This window comes from Bicyclus anynana, chromosome 22, assembly GCF_947172395.1.
Source record: "Bicyclus anynana chromosome 22, ilBicAnyn1.1, whole genome shotgun sequence".
NCBI classification, from domain to species: Eukaryota; Metazoa; Arthropoda; class Insecta; order Lepidoptera; family Nymphalidae; genus Bicyclus; species Bicyclus anynana.
In genome coordinates this window covers 10,596,566-10,622,456 of record NC_069104.1, presented here as the reverse complement: position 1 = coordinate 10,622,456, position 25,891 = coordinate 10,596,566, and the positions used below count along the sequence as shown (strand labels likewise).

The window sequence follows — 25,891 nt, the reverse complement described above, 5'->3', positions numbered from 1 at the left end:
TGTATTTGTATGTTGTTGTATCAGCCCATCTAAACGAAATCTTAAAATATGGTGATTTACATAACAAATTTTGAATTTTGGAATATTTTGCAGTTCTTTTTTAACATTTACATTTTGTTGGCTTAATTTTTTCGAAACTTTCATTCGATTTTATTAAAACACAACTATATACCTTAACTTTCTTCATTAATCACGCTTTCTATTGCATTATATTACATATTTAGTTAGTGAATGCATACCTGGAGGAATCAATTTTATATTGTCACTCAGGTCAACCACATTTACACGAGGTATTGGTTTTTCTGGCAGAAAAACAGTCACATAAGTTACCTGTAATAAGTAAAAATGTAATAAACAAAGAACCTATGAAATGTAGTAAATATTATACCTATTAACAGCACAAACTGGCATTTTTAGGCAACAATGAAACGTGGATTCTATAAAAACAGATTTTACCAACGCTTTAGATTATTGGGCTTCTACTTTCAAAAAGCGATTCAGATACATATCCAATTTGTCGAAGGTTGTAACGTCAATATTAAGGTGGGCTATTCATTTTGTTAGAACTGAATTGCACTGTATTGCGTAGTAGCAAGAGTTGCTAATTATTTCAATGACGTTGCGCAGTTAATCTTCTGTTACGTGTACTATTATGTATTCTATGGTACATTACTGTCTAAATAATATATTTATTTATTTTTGTATATTCAATTATTTTAATGGCAATATTTACCTCGTGTCCAGCATTAGTCAAGTGTTCAACCATGGCTTCACCCAAAATCGAATGGCTTTTAAATGGAAGTGGACTCATGACTAGGAGTTTGTACGCATTGATTGTTCCAAACAGCATTGTTATGATTATAAACACCAATTGCAATATAAAATGCATCGTCTGTAATAAAACGTCTTTTTTTCAAGCATGCATTGCTACAGAAGGGTGTTCCAACGGTTAATGACTTTGAAGGATTACGTGAATTTACGTGTCTCCATATGTTTCGATCTAGATATAAGCCTTCACATTACGTGAAAAAAAACACATAAAAAGCAGCAAAGTTTAAAAATGTAAACAGACACCTACAGTGATTAGAGTTTGGTCTTACCTATTATTTTTTGTCCTCTGAACTGCTTGACGTACAAAGTTGAAATTTTGCAAGGAGTTGAAATAAAAACACTTGAAAAAAAATCACAGTTATTTTAAAATGACAGACACTTCAATTTTATTTAGATATGATTACAATAACTCATAAAAATCTAACAAAAACCTTTCAAAAGTGCTTGTAGAGTAGGCCTACTGGAAATAAATGAATTTTGACTTAAGACATTTTCTTGCATAAAAATATTAAATAAAATATCAATACAAACCTTTATTTTTATGGTAATAAAATCAAGTAAAATATAAAATCTCGGAGCTGAAGATCGGACAATTATAAACTACCTAGAAACCAAAATGTACACATGTTTCCGCTGCTCAATTTTTAGTGTTAGAATGATAACAGTGGCGATAAGCCGTTATTTTATACTTGTATGGCTATCGGATTATTATCTTCTTTGATTTTAAATATTTATTATTGTCCAACCTATTATACAAAGTAAAAAAGTATTAGTCTGTAGGTTCATCGAAAACCAAAAAACTTTTCTGTTTTAAATTACTAGATTCATCATCATCATCGTCACCATCACCGTCACCGTCACCGTCATCGTCACCGTCACCGTCATAGTCATCGTCATCGTCATCATCAGTACAATAGTTAAAATTACTAAAATATGGTTTTCTTTAATGAAACACACACAGTTTTTTGGTTTTACTTAACCTTTTTACACATCTGCTACATAGAGAATTCATATGAAAAAATACAAATAACATGCAAGCGCAGTCACAGGTGTCTTCAAGTATTAAAAAGTGGTCCGTTATCTTTTTACCTTATCTACGAGTAAGAATCGATATTTTCTAATACAATATCAGTGCTTTGGTTTTTCTCAAAAAAACTTGCGGGTTTTTTTTCATCATTCTGAACTGGCATTACCGAATAATGTCAAGTCAGAATGTTATTGCAGGTTTGTGACAGAAACCTAGAAAACTGTTTTGTATATTGCTAATTGCTTAGTTTAAGAGCCGGCAGTTACTTCGTCCTCGTGAGGGGTTTTTGTTACTGTCAAACTAATATAATTTTTGACTTCAATTCAATCTGGCGGCACGGAAGTGCTCCCGCAAGTCGAGCAAAACAAAAAAAAACTTTTCAGTTGTGTGCATTTTAAGAAATCAAATATCACGTGTCTCAAACGGTGAAGGAAAACATCGTGAGGATACTTGCATACCAGAGAATTTTCTTAATTCTCTGCGTGTGTGAAGTCTGCCAATCCGCATTGGGCCAGCGTGGTGGATTAAGGCCTGAACCCTTTCATTCTTAGAGGAGACTCGAGCTCAGCAGTGAGCCCAATGTGGGTTGATAACGATGGTCACTACACGATGTTCTAAGGTTAGCTAATTACGTAATAACTTGAAACAGAAGATCCCTTAATTACGGACATAATAAAGTAATGAACTTGGTTTTTCATGGATCTCACAACTTTTTACAGTAGAATTTACAAGTGTAATTTTTTATGGCATTTATTTTTGTTTCAATTAGTTATTGTGGCCAATTTCAAAGGCATATTTTAGGCATAGGGATTCATAATAAAACAAAATTATTTATAATATCTCTAATGTATATAACATATATTAAAATTAGTTTTATTATCACTAGTTGGTTTTTTCTTTCCGTTTTGCTATTAAAATACTTTTTAAGTATATGAAGACACGTTTTAAAACTAAAACTACAGCTACCACAACTAATACTAGATCTAAGTAGAGCTTCTGGTACCAGGCTACCATAGACGCCGGGGAGCGTAAATGAGGCGCTCCTCTAGTTTTTACAACGTGTTCTACCCAATGCACTAGTTCTCTTGCCGGTGGGACTGGCCTGTCGTGGTATATTTGTGACAGTTCCTTTACACGCGTTGTGTAGCTAGAACAACAATAAATTAATATTTAAATACATTTTTATAGTTCAAAGAACCGATAGATGTATTTATCCCAAGGTGTTAAACTGACTCGCGAGAGCCGTGATAGCCTAGTGGTTGTGACCTCTGCCTTCCATTCGGAGGGCGTAGGTTCTGATCCGTTCCGGGGAATACACCTCCAGCTATATGCATTTTAAGAAATTAAATATCACGTGTCTCAAATGGTAAAGAAAAAACATCGTGAGGAAACCTGCATACCTTAGAATTTTCTAAATTCTCTACGTGTGTGTAGTCTAGCAATCCTCATTGGGCTAGCGTGGTGGACTATTAGATTAACCCCTCTCATTCTGAGAGGAGACTCGTATGACAGTGAGCCGAATATGGGTTAAATAATGATGATGATGAAACTGTCCAGAGGTGGAAATACGATCTTTTTGTTGAGAGTCTCCAGAAAGAAAGAGAGAGAGAGAAATAGAATTATATTATTATCTGTTGAAATATTGACGGCCTCCATGGGGCAGTGGCATGCGCGGTGGTCCAGGTCTGGCTGGTGGGAGGCTTCGGCCGAGTTACCACCCTACCGACAAAGATGTACCGCCAAGCGATTTAGCGTTCCGGTATGATATCGTGTAGAAACCTAAAGGGGTGAGGATTTTCATCCTCCTCCTAACAAGTTAGCCCGCTGCCAACTTAGATTGCATCATCACCATCAGGTGAGATTGTAGTCAAAAGCTAACTTGTGAAGAATAAAAACAAAAAAAATTAAAACCAAATTTTTTCATGATACTCACCTTGGATTATCAAGTAGTTTATTTATAGCTAACTCTATATCTGCAGCCATTGAATAAGATAAATCCACTTTTTGCGCGTAGCCTTTTTTAACAGCTCTCGCTACATTCACAAATTGATCAGCGAACACTGGTATTCCAATAGTGGGCACTCCAAAATGCATCGTCTCAGTGGTCGAGAGTAAACCTCCATGTGTGATAAACAGTATACAGTTTTTATGAGCTGGAAATTACATTAGTAATTTTTACATTAATTGATTATGAAACACGGCTAAAACTCATGTGATATTAGGTCGGAGTATGCTGCCTAAAGTGTGGAAACCGCTATTTCTTTCATTGTCACATACAACAAACTTGGAACAAGATAGCGTTAGTTCGGTTTGCTTACAAGAAGACGAGTCTAATGAAGATGACATTAATGAACCGTCGGAGAGTGTAACGGAACTTTCACTCACCACCACTCAAACACTCTCCCAGCACGCAATGCGAGCAGCTGCGCGCCGTGCCACCGCTTCGCAGTTTGGATCTTGCCGCGTTGCAAAAACCTCATGACTAAGGATTTCGTATGGGGTCGAAACTAGTTGGGCATATTCCGACCTAACATCAGGTGAGTTTGAGCGGAGTTTCATAATCAATTAATATGAATAACACTCCCGATACGATTACAATAATTAGTAGGTATAAATAGCGTGACAAAATCTAAGTAAACAAACAACAAGTTTGTCCACGAAAAATCTGTCAAAATCAGCAAAAACGTTTGACGGCCGCCGTGGTATTCTCAGTGGATTTACAAGACGAAGGTTTGATCCTTGGCTGGGCCGATTGAGGTTTTCTTAATTGGTCCAGGTCTGTCACGACATCGTACCCGAACGATAAAGCTCTTGGCGGTACGTCTTTGTAAACCTCCCACCAGCCAGACCTGGACCAATTAAGAAAATCTCCGTCTTGTAAATCCACCGCGCATATCACTGCGCCACGGAGGACTAGCCACGGCCAAAGCCTCCCATCAGCCAAACAAAGCCTCCCACCAGCCAAAGTCCTATAACAATTATGAAGTTATTTACCTAAAATGCTTTGTTGTGGTGCCCACTGCACTATATGAACATTGCTGGGTGTGTTAGGTAAATCCTCTTCAAATTTCCATATGACGGTTTGCTTGAATTTACTGAACATTTTCAACAAGTCTTGTCTGACAATTTCGGGGAAATGTTTACTCCTTAAATTAGAGCCCATGCTAAAATAAATTACGCCGTGCTTTGCGTTGTCCATCAGCTTTTGCAGATCCTTAAATATAACATATTCCATTTATTCAAGTGTTTAAAGTAAAACAATAATAAAAATGTCATCATATAAAAATATTTAAAAAAAAAATTATAGATATTTAAAAAAAATTGCAGACAATGGACAAGTTAAAGCTTGATCATCACCTGCAGGCCAATTCACTACCTTTGATGGAGGCATTAAAGTGGACATATATACGAAGTTTACCAACTGATAGTTTTTTTTAATTTTTTTTTTAAATAATAGGTAGTTAGTTGATTTATTAACTCAATTAGTGAAAACAATAGTTAGTTGGTTGGTCTATTAGTGAATGGAATAGTTGGTTGGTTGATTAAGTCAATTAGTGAAAATAATAGTTGGTTGCTAACTCTTAAGTCATTTCGTATTCACTAACTGATCAAAATTGCCTGATCAAAACCGGTGCCTGCTGGCAACCCTTCTTTGATATCATAAGGTAGGTATAGATGATATTGTAATTTTTGTTAACAATTGACTTTACGGAATACGCAATCGTGCGGCGTCTGCTAGTTACCTATGTATTTGATGGTAACATAAGTTAGTATATTAGCTGGCTGATGTTTAATTGTAACGATGCTATCATCACGATTTATCGAAAATGGTCGAAATAAATCGGTTTAAAAATAAAACAACATAATAACATACCTCAGGCAATGGTTTAACATTAGGTTTGATATGGAATCCTCCTATAGTAATTACGTTAGCTGGTAATCGTGCTGGTACACCCATGGATACATGGGAGTTGCTCAAAAGTAAAGATGCATTGAACCGCAGAGTTTCAAACGAAGGCACCGTGTTATGTCTTTTTTCAATCACCGGTACAAAATATTCATCGTATAAATTATTTTCAAGGCGAGACACCCACCTGGAAATAAACAGAACTGCCTAGTTCAAGGTAGAATTTATACCATATTGCTAGGTTTTAGGGTTCCGTAATTCACACGGGACCATAGAATAATATCCCTAGTTTCGTAACCTTGCGCTCGAGAATTTAAAAGTTCTCTTGATTATAATTTTAATGGGATTTTTTGGAAGGGTTGCCGCGTGCCTGGCTCCTGAGGACATGATTTTTCATAATAAGCCAAGAAAAATATAAAATAATTTAAGATTCTTAAAAAAATGACACCTAAAGTACTATTAAAACACTTGAAAATATTAATAAAAGGTGAAATAGGGGATGAAAGTTTACATCGAGTTTCACGCGGACGAAGTCGCTTTCGTCAGCTAGTCTATACTAATATTATAAAGCTGAAGAGTTTGTTTGATTGAACGCGCTAATCTCAGGAACTACTGGTCCGATTTGAAAAATTCTTTCAGTGTTAGATTGCCCATTTATTGAGAAAGGCTATAGGCTATATTTTATCCCTGTATTCCTACGGGAACGGGAACCACGCGGGTGAAACCGCGTGGCGTCAGCTAGTATCGTACTCACAATGCTTGGATAAGCCTGCCCGCTGTTAGCAAGCCAAGTTCTTTCACTCGTTGCGTAAATGTCAAAGGAGGAACACTATCCGACAAGATGTCTACAGAATACGCCGGATTGGTAACTTCATCTACCAGCCTCAACACCATCCAGTGCGGTTCTACTGTTGAGAACCAAATAAATGGACAGTTGAAAACTCCTGCAAATCTGAAATATTAAGAAAACAGTCAATTATTGCCGCTGCCCGCTGCTCTCCAGGTTGGAGCTATGCTATGCGTTAAACACAATTGCACATCTTGTGGAGCCCGTGGCGGCCTCCGTGGCGCAGTGGTATGCGCGGTGGATTTACAAAATGGAAGTCCTGGGTTCTATCCCCGGCTGGGCCGATTGCGATTTTCTTAATTGGTCCAGGTCTGGCTGGTGGGAGGCATCGGCCGTGGCTAGTTACCACCCTACCGACAAAGACGTACGGCCAAGCGATTTAGCGTTCCGGTACGATGTCGTGTAGAAACCGAAAAGGTATGTTCATTTTCATTCTCTTTTTAACAAGATAACCCGTTTCCATCTTAGACTGCATCATTACTTACCATCAGGTGAGAATGTAAAAATACCGGCCGAATTGAGAACCTCCTCCTTTTTGAAGTCGGTTAAAAAGAAAAGTGAGATTGTATTAAATGAATAAATCGTGCGCTGGTACGATTTATTCATTTAATAAACCCCCCCCCCCCCCCCTAATAATTTACGTACCAAAAAATTTAATTTGATAATGATGATGATTCTATATTAAGGGTGCTAAATATTATTTCGATATTAATTAATAAAAGTTAAGGTTTTTTTTATAAAACGTAATTTAGAAAACAATGTGACGGTATAAAACAGTTTAAATATAGACCATCATGGTACGACAGCCGTTTTATTTTGAAAAACATATTTGAAAAAAAAAATTCATGTAATCACGTCTCAAAAAATATGTTTTTTTTTTTCAATATATATAGAACGATAATGAACTATTTAAGACCATTTAAATAGTGTCAACTACCCTATTCCGTGGTGTTTGGTGGTTCCTACAAAACGCCTACGTCCTGCAGAGGATGTCCGGTTGATGTGATGTGTTGCTGACTTACCCAGCATAGACCTCGTTGAACATCCATTCCGCGATGACAGCATCAAACTGTTGATTCTTATCATTTATCAACTTCTGCACGTTCGGGTGAGCTATAGTATCCCGGCTCATGTTCATAAGCATTGGAACGAAGACAAAGAAGCTGTTGCCTGTATGTGTTTTGTCCATAACAGCTTGGAGACTCATTGCTCCTGAAATGTAATGCCTTGAATTTAATTGTCGACATCATACGATCCTATTAAAAAAAAAACATGCTTCTCCTGGATGGTCCCTGGAAGGTGATGACACCTACGACATAGGCTAACCTAGAGTAGGTGTCAAAGCACCCCTCAGATCTAATATTATACACTTAGTTTTACGTAATAATACTGTAACTTTTAGTCTACTATATAAAAATAAGTCGGGTTTTCCTTCCTGACGCTATAACTCCAGAACGCACGAACCGATTTCCACGGTTTTGCATTCGTTGGAAAGGTCTCAGGCTCCGTGAGGTTTATAACACAGAAAATTCAGGAAAAGGTAGGGGTAGGGTAGGGTTATGGTAGAGGTAGAGTTGGGTAGGGCTAGTTGAAAGTTTACATCGAGTTTCACGCGGACGAATTCGCGGGCGTCCGCTAGTTTAAAATAAATACATAAATAAATGAAAACTGTAAAATATTTAAGATTATTGTAAGATTGTATTCTGTGTCATTTGTAATATCGCATTGTTTTGTTTTATCCTATTCTTATATTTAATTATCGACATCATACGATCCTATTTTAACGGCCCCGCTATATGTAATAAATAGGCAAGGCCTCGAGAAATGCCTCATATAGGAGAGAGGATATGCAGCTTAAACCCACGATGCTGCTATAATGCGTTGATAAAACGTTCTTTTAACCACTGGACTGGACTCCGGTAGAACTTTTTAGCTCCATCTGACTCTCCGATGATGCTAATGTGATTTCACTCTGTACTGGATCCGGCATAAGGAATATATACCCTCATCTGTTATTTATTTGGGATAAGAAATAAATGATAGAAAATATTTGCATTGACAATGCAAATGCCGGATCTAAGTGTCGCCGCACACGGGCCGCCACAAGAAGCAAGAAGGGGCAACAAAAGTAGTTAAAGCGCGCGACAGCCGCTTTTGGTCGGTGGTCGACACTTGTGGTCGGTGACTGCTACTTTTCGACTCTAATAGGTTTACAGTGTTTTTATACTATTGCTATCGCGTTAACGTAAACGCGAACTTATATGGAATTGAAGCAGTTGTGCAGTAGTGCCACTAGATGGCGCTCTTTCATTTCCTTAGATATTCGCGTTTACGTTAACATGATAGTAACAGTTTCAAACTGGCGCTAGGCCCACAGGCGATGCAGAAGAGCGAGAGAGAGTAGCGTGTTGCGACGTTTAGTGTTGGCCCACAAGAAGCGAACCGCGACGGTTGTAGCATGTGGCGGCCACTGGCGTCAACTACAGGAAATATGGCGGCAGTCAACCGGTAGCGGCGTTTTGTGGTTGTGGCCAGTGGCCCGTGTGCGGAAGCCCTAAGACCATTAAGAATACTCGTAATGGTTGACTTACACGAAACGTTTCGCATGGAGGTTTCTAATGAAACAGTGAAGTTGTGGAATGCCCTTCTGGCTTCTGTGTTTCCCTATATTCAGGATTTGTGTTACTTCAAGGCATTTTCTAGGCAAGCGCGCTCCAACCTAGACCTCATCATTGCTTTCCACTAGGCATTTGACGGCATCCGTGGCGCAGTGGAGGTCCTGGGTTCGATTCGATAAGTCTGGCTGGTGGGAGGCTTCGGCTGTGGCTAGTTACCACCCTACCGGCGAAGTACCGCCAAGTGACCTTCCGGTACAATGTCGTGTAGAAACCGATAGCAGCGTGGATTTTCATCCTCCCCCTAACAAGTTAGCCCGCTTCCATCACTTACCATCATGTGAGCTTATATTCTAAGATAATCTTCTAGGCAAGCGCGCTCGAACCTAGACCTTTCCACAAGGCATTTGACGGCCTCCGTGGCGCAGTGGAATGCACGGTGGATTTATAAAACGGAGGTCCTGGGTTCGATCCCCGGCTTGATTGTGTGGCTGGTGTACCGTCAAACGATTTAGCGTTCTGGTGCGATGTCGTGTAGAACCCGAAAGCTGCGTGGATTATCATCCTCCGCCTAACAAGTTACATCGCTTCCATCTTAGATTGCATCATCACTTACTATAAGGTGACAGTGTAGTCAAGGTCTAACTTGTAAAGAATAAAAAAATAAAAATCATTGTAGTCAAGCGCAAGTCTATACTGAATAAAAAAGATGGAACAATAGAACATTCAAGTAATAATATTAGTAGTAATATCAACCTATACAAGGTTGTTACTAGTAAATTGTACCTAGTTATTAATTACTAATTTACTACATAATAATCAAAGTTCTGAGCTATATTATTAGTTGAGTTTTCCTGTAGAATGGTTTTCCATGGAGTTTGCACCATTTGTTTAAGTTTTACTGTATTGCAAAATAGTAAATATAGTGAACTTATATTCATAGGGTTCTAAAAGCACAGAGAAGGGACATGTTTAGTGTAAAATTTTACAAATATTATAAACGCGAAAGTTTGTATGGATGTTTGGATGTATGTCTGGATGTTTGTTACTCTTTAACGCCGCTACTACTGAAGCGATTTGGCTAATTTGGAATGGAAATGGACTTTACTTTGGATTAACACATAGGCTACTTTTTATCCCGGAAAAAAACATGGTTTCCCGAGATTTGCGAATTGCGAAGACTGATGATTTTAATGATATGAATGTTTGTTATTCTTTCACGCCTCGGCTACTTAACCGAATTAGCTAAAATTTGGTATTGAGATATATTATAGCATGGATTAACACATAGGCTACTTTTTATCCCGGAAAAATCCATGGTTCCCGAGGGATTTGTGAAAAACTAAATCCACGCGAACGAAGTCGCGGGCGTCCGCTAGTATTATAAGCGCGAAAGTTTGTATGGATGTTTGTTACTCTTTAACGCCGCAACTACTGAACCGATTTAGCTGTAATTTGGAATGGAAATAAATTTTGCTCTGGATTAACACATAAGCTACTTTTCATCCCGAAAATAATGATGGATCCCGAGGAATATGTGAAAAACTAAATTCCACGCGGACGAAGTACCTACTAAAATATATTTGTTATTATCTAGCTTACCTAGAGAATGCCATAATATATTTAACGTAATGGTGATTAAAATTTTGAATTTTGGAATTTTTCAGCAGTTCGTGGTCTAATCTTTTTTATAATTTTTCAGTGGGCTTTAACTTTTTTTGATATTCCCAATCAATTAAAAAAAAAACTTTGATAAATTATATTATCATAAATAACATTACTTTTTCCTTAAATCACTCTGTCTATTGGTGAATACTGCATAAAAATCTGTTAAGAGTTTATGACAATAAAACCTTTTAAAAAAAATAATTAACCGACTTAAAAATCACAAAAATAAACTAAAAAGCGAAAAATAAAATCGTATGTGCTACCTTCTGATCACTTTGAAGGCAGTGCCAAGCCAGTGACGCATTCATTAAAGCCGTTTGTCTGAAAGAACCACGGTCTTTAAATCCTAAAAGTTTATGAATTAATCGGCTTTAGTTAATGCATCACTGTGTTGTTGCATCAATGAACGCGCCATTTTGTTCTTTTAATTTTAACACAAAATCACTTAACCGATTTTCATGAAAATTAAATGGGACCAATCTGGAAGTACACTCTTTCAAACAAAAAAATTTTTTTTTAATTCGTTAAGAAATGACGTAGTTATGCGGTAACAAACATAAAAAAAACATACGCGTTGAATTGAGAACTTTATCCTCCTTTTTTTAAGTTGATTAGTAAAAATACGACGAGGCGAGACGTGAAAAGTTATAGCAAAAATTATTATATTTAGTAAGTGAATCCATACCCGAATTAAACAATTTCATATTATCACTCAAGTCGACCACAGTTACACGTGGTATAGGTTTCTCTGGCAGATACACAGTTACATAAGTTACCTGAAAAATAAAAGTTAAATAATTAATTAAAGATATAAAAAAAAAAACCCGACTGCATAAATTATACTACATAAGTTACCTGAAAAATAAAATTATTAAAGATATCAAAAAAACCCGAATGCATAAATTATGCAAAAACTGAAAAGAAAAAAACGAGCTCAGTCTTCAAGTGTAGAAAGCAATTAGAAAACAGTCTGGACCTATTATATGGAATATAATTATTTTCGTCTACATTTTTAATAAGTTCAAAATTATTTGTTTAATTAATTTATTTATTTCACAAAATTGTAGTTTTTTTTAACATGACCATGTTAAACCATTTTAAAATCCTCACAAAAAGCCCTTGAATTTGATACCCATGTTGCAATATTTAAAAAAAAATCTAAGAACCTTTGGTTATTTAGACCAATCCAACGATATCTTAATTACGTAAATCCATCGAGCGGTTTTTATGATGTGAGGTAATAAAGAATATTAAATACATACATACTTAGATACACACATACATACATACAAACATACAGGTTCTTAAATCGCGTGATTTCGTATTCACTATTTATTCAATGCTAACTAATCGAAATGAGGTTCTATGTAAAAAATGGCAACCGCTGCCTACTGACAACTCTTCGTGGATATCTTAGAGTAAATAGATGGCATTTTCCTGTAGACATTGTGATTTTTGTTACCAATGGACTTTACTAAATGCGAAAAATGCCTTCATATTGTAAATCTACTGCGCACATGCACCACGGAGGGCCGTAAATTTATCTAGAACCATCAGCATCCAGGGGCTTCCTGTAACCCACATCTAGTTGAGGAGTATACAGTGGCGTTCGCAAGTATTTTTAACTAGGGCAGGGTTTCTCAAAGTGGGGTACGCGAACCCCTACGGGTTCGCCATTTGACGGCAGGGGGTTCGCGACAAGATTTACGTAATGGTGGCTTTATACTTGATACCGAGTCAGAACTAAGGTTAAAATTGTCCAAAATTACTCCTAGCATTGAATCCATTTGCGACAAGAAACAACCACACCCATCACATTAATATTACAAAGACATTTCTTTTGGTACTTTATGTGTTACCTTTTATTCAAATAAAAACCTTATTTTCTTCAACAGTCAAATTATGATATTTCGGGGGGGGGGGGGGGGGGGGGGGATAATTAGGGGGGGTTTGGGGTGGGGCTGGGGGTTTTCCATTAGTTAGTTAGGGGTTCGCTGACACTTTAACAGGGGTTCATGGAGTCAAAGTTTGAGAAACCCTGAACTAGGGTATGCACGAGCTCTGTTACAAGAAACTCTACTATTACTAAAGTCCTGATCCAGCCAATCTGGAGCGGTATAATCTCAAATCTTTTTCTTCTTTTAAGTTAGAAGACAGTCAATATAATAGCAATATTTACCTCGTGTCCAGCATTCGACAAGTGTTCAGTCATAGCTTCACCCAAAATAGCATGGCTTTTCCCGGGCAGTGGACTTATGACTAGGAGTTTGTATGTATTGATTGTTCCAAACAGCGTTGCTAGGGCTATTAGTATGCATTGTAGCATATAATGCATCTTCTGTAATACAAAAAAATATATGAATTATTTACTCTTCTTCATAAAGGTAAGGATATTGATATTATAAACAAATAAAAATATATTTTTTTTACTTTTATTAAAATTTAAAATCCTTGAAACTTTTTTTTATATTATACAGGCGAGCGTTTAGCTGCATCATGCTTGATAGTTAAGCGATTATGCTGACAGCTTAACTTTAATTTTAAGTTTTGGACTAATTAATTATTATTACCGTTATCTACGAGTAATAAATAATATTATTACCTACCTGACATTTCGAAAATGCTTGTAAGCTAAGCCTTATTGAAATAAATGAATTTTGATTTGATTTAAATTACGAAATCCCCATAGACAATGACATAGATATTTGCAAAATAAATATTTTTTTGTGACTTTTGTCCTCAAATATTAATATACGTGGATACCCTAGCATATGCAGGTTTTGAGACAACTTTTAGAATGCCAAAATACAAATCAGCTGGGTATCTCAAATTCCGAGGTGGACCTACTAAGAGGACTTAATCAAATGATGTCGATGACGAAACAAAACCAAAAATTACAATTTAAAATGGCATATTGCTTTCTGCAATATTAATTATTGGTATACATGAATTGTTTATTATGACCGAAAACCGATGTTATTCATAAAGGTTTAAATATAAATAAGAAAACATGGTGCACATTTATAACACTATTTCATCATCTTTTGAGTAATTAAACACTTCAATTTATGATTAACGTAACAAAATATTATATGGACGTAATGTTTATTCAATGTTTATTCAATACACAACGCTCATCACTATAACAACAACTTAAATTATTTTATTGAACCAATATAATACAAAATAGTAAATTAAAAAAAAAACAAATAAAATGTTTTGTTTATTAAATTTATAAAAAACACATCCAATTGTGAACCTTTTTCTTTTTTTGAAGTGGGTTAAACATGATGATGTAGCAGGAATTGTAACAATAATCTAAGGTGTTTAGAAATTCAGGTGTTAGATATGGTGGAGTATAGTAAGTCACATAAAAAAAATATTCATCTTTCTATACTTGATGATTTTCACTTCATGGTAAAAAAAAAACGATCGCCTATAAACAGAACCATATTTCACAAGGCATGCATACGTTGCCGACCTGAGTTCATTACTTAAAAAATTCCCTAAAAAAAATAATATACGGTCGAATTGAGAAACCTCCACCTTTTTTTGAGTCGGTTAACTCCCTTTTCTCCTGAGTTCATTACTTAAAAAGTGCCTAAAAAAACATAATATACGGTCGAATTGAGAAACCTCCACCTTTTTTTGAGTCGGTTAACTCCCTTTTCTCCTGAGTTCATTACTTAAAAAGTGCCTAAAAAAACATAATATACGGTCGAATTGAGAAACCTCCACCTTTTTTTGAGTCGGTTAACTCCCTTTTCTCCTGAGTTCATTATCTAAAAAGTGCTTAAAAAAACATAATATACGTTCGAATTGAGAAACCTCCACCTTTTTTTGAGTCGGTTAACAACACCCTTTTTTTAGAAAGTCTTAAAAAGTTACTTATTCAAAAAAAAGAGTTGTGTAATTGTTTTGAGCAATCGCATAAGTTGCATTATTTTATTAATATACAAAAAATTTAATATTTCAATTTCAAATTTTCAATTAGGCTTAATTTACAAGCACTTTTGAAAAGTCATGTCATAATTTAATGGTGGTAATTGAAGTCGAAAACTTAAAATTAAAGTTACGAGGATTCCAAATGCACCTCGGTCCGAGAAGAGCCCACAACAAACTCAGCCAAGGTTTATATTTTTTTTTACAATTAACAATTATAAACTTACTTATCTAGTAATAATAGTAACTACTTACCTATTTATGTAAAAATCCTTTGTAAATAATTAACAATAGCACAAAAACGTTGGGCCAGCATTCAGGAAGGCTGATACCTATGTAAGTGTATGAGAAAACGATTATTTTGCGATAAAATTGATAAGAAACTACTATGAAATCTTAGTACACTGATTAGAGTTAACAAGTCTATATCTGGTCCCGGTAGGTACTGTATTAGTTGTTCAATGGAAGTGGTTCCGCATTTACTTGGATACCAGGGGCGTAGCTAGCGCCGTGTCAACCGAATCAATGACTAGCTGACGCAGCGCGGTTTCACCCGCGTGGTTCCCGTTCCGTTAGGAATACGGGGATAATATATAGCCTTGCTTAAAGACCTTGGCCTCTCTAGAAGTGCAGCTAGTTCTATATTAGAACGAGTATCCAAAGCTGCTCTAATAGGATCTTACCAAATTTGGCTAGGCAGGGACAACACGAGCAGAGAACGGGGAGTGTTGATCGATCGTCAAGGAATTCCTTAACCCTACATCCTGTAGTCACAAGTTCAGGAGTTCTTCTCTCTACCACGCGGTGGACCCGGCACCCGCACGGTGAATCCATGATATGCTAAGATATTCGTCTCTTTCCCCTTCCTCGATAAATGGGCTATCTAACACTGAAAGAATTTTTCAAATCGGACCAGTAGTTCCTGAGATTAGCGCGTTCAATCAAACAAACTCTTCAGCTTTATAATATTAGTAGAGATAAGGGGCCCAAGGACTATAGGAGTCGCTAAGGCCTAGTTCGGACTACTTTAGTATTTTAGTTACTCGAACGCGTGAAATTCGTAGGCCTTACGCGTGAAAGCATATATTAGTTTAATGTAATCCACAACCTCACTAAATCTAGTGTTTCCCGGAAAAAATAACATAATATAAAAAAGCTTCATACACATAAGTACTTGGGAAAAAAAGCCACTTGCAAATCCCGAATAATCCCGAAGGCCGAGATATAAAAATTTTAGATCGAAATAATTTTTTAGTGAATAAATCACTAAAAAATTATTTCAATATAAAATTTTTACATGAAATGCATGAAAAAGAAAACCAAAAATAATATCGGTCTCCCTATCACTCACTTGACAACTAAGGCTTCGCCGAAACTGGGAATACTTATTTTACGTTGTATAATAAAGATTGACTCTAAATAACATAATTTTTCGGGATTTGCCGCTCGTCTAATAGGCCCCACAACTAATTTTGATAAAGGGCCATAAGATCCTAAGGATAAGGCCCATCTAAGGCACGCTACGCCACTGCTTGGTACCATCAGTGTATAAACACTTCAAATAATATTTGTAATATGTCACAGCTACTGTGTTAATATGGTAATTTCTTTTAATATTTAAAATCTTACTGCCCAGTTGGTCCAGTGGTTAATCTATGTGGATACGGATTACGGGGCACCGGGTTCGAGTCTTGGGTCAAACTGTGAAAGCTGACCTTTTTTATTCTTATTAAGTCCAAAAGTGGGAAAGTCCAGAAACCCTACTTTTATATATGTTTATTGATTAGTGGACCAGAATACAATAAATAATCTTGCAATTAAAAATAATATTCTCTTTTAAGTAAAAAAAAAATCGCTTTCAAATTATAAACACAAGCCTCCACTGAAAAATATACATTGAAATACATAACGAATACAATATCAACGAAGTATTTTTGAAGATAATTATGGACATACAAGAAACATACTTGTATGTCCATAATTATCATAATATGTAGATATTCGGATTGATTAATACCTGATGTCAGCCACTGACGATCAAGTAATCTCACATGCCTGCAGCGCTAATAGGCCGTACAGACAGTGTTTTAGTCGAGCACGAACAATGGATTTACCGCCCAAAAGTTGTTCGTACTTGACTAAAATACTAAATTAGTCTAATAATAAAAGTAAATTTTGAATAATAATAAAAATAAAATTAATAATATAAATATTTTGGGAAATGTGATACCTACTACAAGCTAAAGTTTTTTTTGTTTGAACCAAGAAACATAATATAATATTTACTGATAAAAAATTATTAAATTAGATAAAGTACGTATACATAATATCTATTCATTTTATATAATCGCTATAAATAATCACACTTACGAACAACAATTTTAAAAGTAGACACAAATCATCCAAACACACCCCACTTACACTTATATTTTTGAGATCACGAAATATTTTATACTAAATATAATATGTTTTTCATATTCGCGTGCTCAATTATTATTTTTAATATTGTAATATTATTTGTTATGTTTAGATTAATCTTCAAAGTTGCTCAGCATTTGGCTGAGACCGACTAAGTGAATCATAGCTAAATTACATAATACCTATACATCAATCAATACCCATTGATATGTTTTGGTATCTAGATCTGTCACATCTACATCTATAAAAATTAAAAAATCGTAATAAATGCGAAAGGTCATTCATCACGTTCCTAATGTCCAATACCTACCGATTTACGTACCACGATGAAATTTGGCAGGGAGGTAGTTTAGAGATAGTAGAGCTCCACTAAGAACGGAATTTGGGACAGGAGTGTTAAGGAGGTCTAAGAGTCATGGAAGTCCGCTAGTAATAAATATCAACGATATTTTGAAAAATATGTAAATCCTACATTACGCTGCCTTGCGTCCTATTTATGACATGCCTGTATCTTGAGCCATTAACTACACTTATATTAGAAGAAAGATTTTTATTCTTTTTTATGTAACGAATAAACTCAAAACCTACTGGACAGATTTGATAAATTCTTTCACAAATAGAAAGTTACATCATCAGAAAGTAACATAGGCTGACTCATCTGCTATAAACTAAAGTTTTAAAAAGGTAAAGTTTGTGGTTTTGTGAGGTATTCAAATTTGAAAATTCTTTTTCCAATAAAAAGCCACGTTATTTATGAGTCATATAGGCTCATATCTCCGTATTCCATTAGGAAGTAGAACTACACAGGTCTAACTGTGGGGCGAATGCTAACTCAATCTCTCTCTCTATAGTCGTTCCATCATTACTGAAGATCGTGGTCCTGGTAAGATCCCAGCCTCCTGCGGGTCAACGCCTTCCATCGGCTTCTGTTGGTGACCATCGCTGCTATAGTGTAGAACTTCGTCCCTTTATCCTCCTTCAGCTGGTCAGCCCACCGTGTTGGTGAGCGGCCCCTCGGTCTTTTCCCGATTCTAACTCAATACAAGTGCTTTTTTGTAATATCTGCAATATACTGCAATAACAATGTACTTTAGATTATGCAATTGAACTTGTTATCAATACATATAAATTATATTGAAATGTCTGTCTGTGATTTCACAATAACTGTGTTTTTTTTTTTTTTTTATTCTTTACAAGTCAGCCCTTGACCACAATCTCATCTGATGGTAAGTGATGATGCAGTCTAAGATGGAAGCGGGCTAACTTGTTAGGAGGAGGATGAAAATCCACACCCCTTTCGGTTTCTACACGGCATCGTACCGGAACGCTAAATCGCTTGGCGGTACGTCTTAGCCGGTAGGGTGGTAACTAGCCACGGCCGAAGCCTCCCACCAGCCAGACCTGGACAAATTAAGAAAATCTCAATCTGCCCAGCCGGGAATCGAACCCAGGACCTCCGTCTTGTATATCCACCGCGCATACCACTGCGCCACGGAGGCCGTCAAATTTAATACAATAAACGTTTAATACAATACTATAAAAGTATACCCACGTTTCTGCAAAGCTGTCATTGGTTTAAGCCACGCCCACTCCGGGGTCCGTCGCTAGCCATTGACGATCAAGTAGCGAAGACGTTTCATGTATGCGTCAAGTTGAGCCGTCATGCACGCAGCGACCAACACACAATCAGTTATAGACGTGGTGCAGAAACGTGGCTATACTTGATCATCAATGGCTAATAGACATTCAATGGAAGATAAAGGATGTTAAGGAACAATATAGGCTTTTTTATTTTGAATACAATGATATTTGATACTAGAGATAGGATACTAGCGCATCAAAACTAAGGTGGACAAATGTGTATAACTGTCCTAATTTAATTTAGTCGCTTATTAAACAACAAACGTTATTTAAATAAATAATACAATTATATACCGTCTACAATGTCGAGTTGTGTGTTCAGGAAATGTAAAAAAATATATACATAAATATAAAATGGAATTAAAGACAAAATCGTGCTCAGTGGAGTCGCTAAATTCGGATCACTTTTTGCGGTGATTTTGTAGGCACGTAACCTATAGTATAAAATTATAATTGTTTGTATAAGCATGCGTTTAGCTGCAATCACGCCTGATGGTAAGTGATTATGTAAATAATGATGATGATGCATGTGGAACGCGCTTGACCAGAAGACACCTATTCACTCTTGACTTGATACCCATATTGTAGATGGTGGGGAAAACTGAAGCTGGAAGAGTATTTCACTTCTTTGCAGAGTTTATAAAGAAAGAGGAAATAAACCGCTTAGTACGCGTCCGAGGCTTAGCGGTGCCGATCTCTGCGATGCCTAGCAGTCCTAGGGTAGAACGGCGAAGGTGGCACAAGATTGAATATTTCCTGAGCTCTCCTCCTTCTCCGGTGTTCTACAAAGTATATTTCGGAGTTCCTCTCCGAAATATACTTTGTAGAACACCGATATACATAGGCTACTTTTTATTCCGCCGGATTTGTGAACTGAAATTGAAATTTAAGCGAGCGAAGTTGCTAGCGTCCTATAGTCATCGGATAAACATAATAAGGTAGTATAGTAATATCCATTACTTCATACATGAAGTACAAATAATTGTGATGACTGTTACAAGTACTTTATTTACATTAATAATGTGTACTCGTATTTGCGCAAAAGATAAACATAAGTAATGCAAATACAAATGCATTTAGATATTTTAGATGTCATCTGCGACTTTGCATGCCTAGAACAATAACATAATACATATTGTTACGAACTAAGGTTCGGGGATTTGGAATTAAACACCTGATGACTCGTGTAAGAACAATCATAACCGAGAAAAATCATAGCCGAGTTCACTATTGTTTACTTGTATTGCTGGTACTTGATGTTCACTCCACTTCGTTTCGACGTAAACTCTCCCGATTGTCCGGTCCGATGCGTATTTATACCAGACACGACGATTTCTAGATTACTCTGGAAATACCTACAAAACACGCGTACGCCGAGGACGTTCTACGAAATTCGGCATATACAATGTCATATTTCTTTCTTATCTCAAATGGTAAACAACCCGACATGGGCGAGCGATTATGAACACTATGTCTGTAGTAATAGAGTTCTCCGTAACAATAAAATAGTCGACGCCCTGCGGTTTCTCTCGCGTAGTTCTCATTCCCGTGATAATACGGGGATGAAATCTAGCCTATGACACTTACAAATAACGTGGCTTTCTAGTTCCAGTCAAACGACAATGACTAGACCTGTGTCGATCGCGATTGATCGAATCTCCAACTCCATTAGTTGTGCGTGAGCGATCGGGTCGCGAACGTTTAAAAGACCCGATCTTGAGTGACTCGTTTGGTGATCCGTCTGGCGCCGACTCGATTAATTGACCCGACTAACGATAACTAACGATAGAGAGCTAAAGATTTTTGTTTATCACACTAAATTGAACTTCATTTTCATTACGTAAATCAAATCTGTAGTTGTTGTGAATGATCGGGTCACGGACGTACCCGATCTTGTGTGACCCGGTTGGTGATCTATACAATCAACTCGATCACTCGACCTGACTTGGTGCGATCGGTTATACAGGTCCGATAGGTAAAAAATCTAGATAGATAGGTTCTAAGCACGTTTCACTTCTAAATAGGATCATCCTAAATGACTCTACGTTTGCGAAGTTAAATTGAATGAATTTATTCCTAAATATTTTGATTAACCATATCTTGAAATACAATATCAATGTTACTATGTACTTAGTTGAATTTATTTAGAACTGTCCTGCGAATATAGCGATATACTGTACATTCCACACGCTATGAAGGCCGGTTTGATCTTTAAACAATCATACAGATTAAGCTTGAAGTCCATGGTAGAAAAAATACTACTGCAGTATTTTTTCCATCATCATGTACCATATATATATACCATATAAAAATAAATAAATGAAAATAAAATCTGTTTATTTCAGGCCATTGACCCATATAGTGTTAGTAGCTATTAGCTTATTATCTATGTTAGTAGAAATACAAAATACTAATACTAATAATACTAATAAGCGAAATACAAAATACTAATACTAATATCGGTGAAGGAAAACATCGTGAGGAAACCTGCATACCAGAGAATTATCTTAATTCTCTGCGTGTGTGAAGTCTGCCAATCCGCATTGGGCCAGCGTGGTAGACTATTGGCCTAACCCCTCTCATTCTGAGAGGAGACTCGAGCTCAGCAGTGAGCCGAATATGGGTTGATGACGACGAATACTAATACTAAAGTAAACTGCCATATTGTCCACACTTGACGTTTTGAATTCAATTCTTTTTAAATAGTTACTACTTACTCATAAACACATGACGGCCTCAGTAGCGCAGTGGTGTGCGCGGTGGATTTACAAGACGGTTCGATCCCCGGCTGGGCAGATTGAAGTTTTCTTAATTGTTCCAGGTCTGGTTGGTAGGAGGCTTCGACCGTGGCTAGTTAAGTTCCGGTACGATGTCATGTAGAAACCAAAAGGGGTGTGAATTTTCATCATACTTTCTTACATCTTTAGACCCGCTTCTATCTTAGATTGCATCGTTACTTACCATCAGATAAGATTGTAGTCAAGGTCAAGTAATACAGAGAATAAAAACAAACATACTATTACACTACAAAAAAAAAAACAGAAAATTTAAACAAAAAAAAGTGAAATGAATGCAAGTAACATCTTTGTTTAAAGCTAACTGACCTTCATAGTGTTTTGATATTATATACAATATAAATTAGTACATAATAACTACATATACATAATTACATAATAATATATCACATTGCCTAGTCAGAATGACACGAGCACCAAAGTTGCTTTATCATTGTTATATAAAATAATTTATTACTCTTATTTATCTTTGGTCATAGTGTTATATGCTCATTAGCACTTGGCCTTAATGCTTAGGATACACTACTGGTATCAAAGCCTTTGTTGTGGAATATTCCCATGGGAATGCAACTATGTGGACTGTAGCAGGTCAGGGAATTCGATTAGTTTCCTTTACAGGGCAGGTTTTTACCACCGAAACGAAGGCAATCACGAGCAAACCATCTGCCTTTCGATGCTGCGGAGCCGCCAAGTGCCAGGATACAGTTTCCTTGCCAGGACACCTTGACAATGGCTTCACAGACACTTCTGCCTCGATAATAACAAGTTGTCTTATGCACACCAAGATCAAATTAATACACTAATTCGGGTTCGAAACTAGTCGGGCATACTCCAACGTTGTATCACGTGAGAATTAGCCGTGTTTTAAAATAAATTATTAAGTTAATATCATAATTAGACGTAAACTAATATATATATATACTTTACAAATCCCTCGAAAACCATGTTTTTTTCCAGGATAAAAAGTAGTCTATGTGTTAATACAGGCTATAATATATCTTAATACCAAATTTCAGCTAATTCGGTTCAGTAGTTGAGGCGTGAAAGAGTAACAAACATTCATATCATCAAAATCATCAGCTTTCGCAAATCTCGGGAAACCATGGATTTTTTTGGGATAAAAGTACACAATACATAGGTATATGTTAATCCAGAGTAAAAACTATTTCCATGCCAAATTTCAGCTAATTCGCTTCAGTAGTAGCGGCGTTATAGAGTGACAAACATCCAAACATCCACACAAATTTTCACGTTTATAATATAAGTAGGATATATACTTACTATATAATATTAATATATATTAATACATTAACGTGAAATTCTGTGTTATACAAAACCCGCAGGAACCATGTATTTTTCCAGGATAAAAGTAGCTTATATGTTGTTTAATAACATCTCATTCAAATCGGTCCAGCCGTTCCAAAAGTTAGCTCAGACAGTAACGAACGACTAAACGAATAACTTAAGAATTTACTATTGTGTATTAGTATCGTATAAATAAATAGAATCACTTGAGGAAACAGTTGTTATGGAATCACAGACAGACAATACATTTTTATTTATGTGTATGTGTATTACATCACTATTTTAAATCAAAACGGTCTTCTTAACACGTCCTAGATAAACCAATAGATAATAATCTTTTTACGTCCAATGTCGTCTCCAAGGCCGATAGATAACGGTATAATTTTGTCAGTATCCTGCTATAAAATGTTACACGTGTCTACAAATTCAGAGAGTACATAATACAATAGACTGTTCGTAAACTATTAATCTAATATAGCGGACGCCCGCGGTTCTGTCCATCCGGAAAATTCTTTTTGGAATAATAAGAATCGTTTTTCATATATAGCCCCCACTAAGTAAAACGCCACTTCACGCGACGTCGCGTGGTGTGGCAAGGAAAGTGTTAAAATCCATTTTGAAATCTTACTACCATCTTAAGCCTATCATATTCATCATCATCATTGGGAATCCATATTCAGCTCAATGTCGAGAACAAGTCTCCTTCCAGGATGAGAGAGGTTAGGCTAGTCCACCACGCCGGCCTTATGCGGATTGGCAGACTTCACACACGTACCTAAAGAAATATGAAGATTTTCAGGTATGTAGGATTCCTCACGATATTTTTACTTCACCGTTTGAGACACATGTTTAATTTCTGAAAATGCAAATCACTTAAAATTCTCCACTTAAAAGTACGAAACTTCTCGCCATTGACTGGGAGCATGAGTCGACAACCTTTTATTTAATCATTTAGACTAATATTAGAGGATGGAGGATGATTGTTTGTTTGCATTGAATATACTCTGAAATTACTGAACCGATTTGAAAAATTCTTTCACTGTTGCGAAGCTTCCTTTGTGTGCTGTAGGCTATATTTTATCCCTGTACTACTACTGGAACGAAAACCACGCGGGTGAAACCGCGCGGTGTATATTTGGATATCCCAGCGTCAGGGTTCGTGGCCTGTTACAAACATGTTTATTACTAACGACGCCTTTATCTAACCTTTATGCTCCATATTATATTGAAATATTAAAAAGGGCCGTCTCATGTGAAGGGTCTTAACCTATTTTCGTGATTATTTTTCACTCAATAGGGAAAGCTTATGAAAGGAACCCATGAAAATTTAACAGAAAGAAAAGAAAAACTTTGTTAGTAAAGTATTATATATTATAGTAAAGTATTTTGTATTATAGAGATATAATAAGCACTGCTTAAAGCTATTCTTACTTCTTACCAAATATAGAAAACATCAAAAAATATAAAATACTGGTTTTTCAGTTACTGAGCTAGGGCCCAACTAATTGGTTGTCTCCTATAGATTTTAACAATACAGGTTGCGTTCGATCTCTGTTTATGAGTAGTTACGTACATAGAATACATTATACTCTCTAGTAACTTGGATATTTAGATATGTGAAATTCAATATTATATCCACCACACACATGGTTCTTCTTGTTTTTAGTTCCAAGCAAATTTATGACAAAAATACAAAGAAGAATCACTAATCATTGAGAATATGATGAGCTATGTGGGTGAAATCGCGGGGCGTTGGCTAGTTTTGTATAATTTCGATAATTTTTCACAGAACAAATGGAATATTAAATGGGGATAGAATTTTTTTTTATTATTAATTTCATGAGGTAGGCAAAGATCGGCGATTATACAGCCGGTTATTTGATTTTGCAAATTTTTAAATCGAGGATACCTTGTAAATTTACAAATTAAAAAAAATATAAATAAAAAATACACTTACCAACCTTTTATCTTAACTTCTTATAAATGTATAATTAAAATGTTACTTTCAGCGCCCGATATTGATAAATAAAAGTAACTTTTCCGAGCAAGTGAGATGACAAACTTATTTTAATTTTTAATAATATTTGTTTTTCAATGAAAATTGTATATAATTTGTAATGTAAGTACAAGAAAATTTCACTTCCATTATCTTGAATGTCAGCAAGGCTCGATAAGGTTATGTTATAAAGGACAGTTGCTAACGAAGCGCCAGCGCTCGTCTCGTTATCACTGAAAGCTTGTTACATTGCTTTTTATTATCGGTCAGCTGCTCAGACCAATTATAGAAGGACTTGTATCGCACTCATAGTCACGAACAAAATTGTCTGTCATTTTCTGAAGAAAACGAGCTTAGATTTGGTATATATCTTGTACTAAACTAGAAGTTTTTGCCCGTTACACACAATTCAATTACACAAAAAGGTATTTTACGGAGCTCTTTAATCGACGAACATGAATACAACCATTTAACATCGATACTATAGAGACAGTTTCTATAATCGCATATACTTTGACAGAAAAGTAACGTCTAGCGAGGCAGGTCCTGGTCTGAGGTCAGCTGCGACTTTATGTTTCCGGCGATAAAGACGTCCTTACAAATAAACTACACACATTGATTACTGTCACACACTATCCTCGAGTACTTTGCTATATTTTGTCCCCGGTTGGTATATGAAACCGTGCGGCGTCAATTTTAATTTTTTTATTAAAAGATTTTTTTTAATAAGCAGACAACAACAAATAGAGTTTGGCTAATCAAAGTAGGGACTGAAATCACCCGCTAAATTAAAAAAAATCATATAAACAAATTTTTTATAATTTGTTTAATTTTTTTTCTGTTTGTATACATTACTACCTATACTATAAGCATTTTTTTTTATTCTTTACAAGTTAGCC

At 36.0% G+C, this 25,891-nt stretch overlaps 1 protein-coding gene across 3 annotated transcripts; it reads right to left on the bottom strand.

Annotated features, from left to right (window-relative positions):
• Positions 1-1,222: 1,222 nt before the first annotated feature.
• Positions 1,223-17,397, bottom strand: LOC112049414 (UDP-glucosyltransferase 2). Of its 3 annotated transcripts, none has more exons than XM_024087287.2 (10): positions 17,208-17,397; positions 15,093-15,169; positions 13,075-13,233; positions 11,581-11,671; positions 7,635-7,824; positions 6,520-6,717; positions 5,733-5,952; positions 4,853-5,072; positions 3,792-4,011; positions 1,223-3,005 (listed from the first exon to the last, which is right to left on the bottom strand). In XM_024087287.2, the coding sequence occupies exons 3-10, from the start codon at positions 13,228-13,230 to the stop codon at positions 2,741-2,743; spliced, it is 1,560 nt and encodes a 519-aa protein (XP_023943055.1). In that variant the 5' UTR covers positions 13,231-13,233; positions 15,093-15,169; positions 17,208-17,397; the 3' UTR covers positions 1,223-2,740. The 3 variants fall into 3 exon arrangements, with proteins under 3 accessions (XP_023943055.1, XP_052744409.1, XP_052744408.1); XM_052888449.1 differs by having other exon boundaries at positions 17,259-17,397; XM_052888448.1 differs by lacking the exon at positions 17,208-17,397 and having other exon boundaries at positions 15,093-15,386.
• Positions 17,398-25,891: the final 8,494 nt, after the last annotated feature.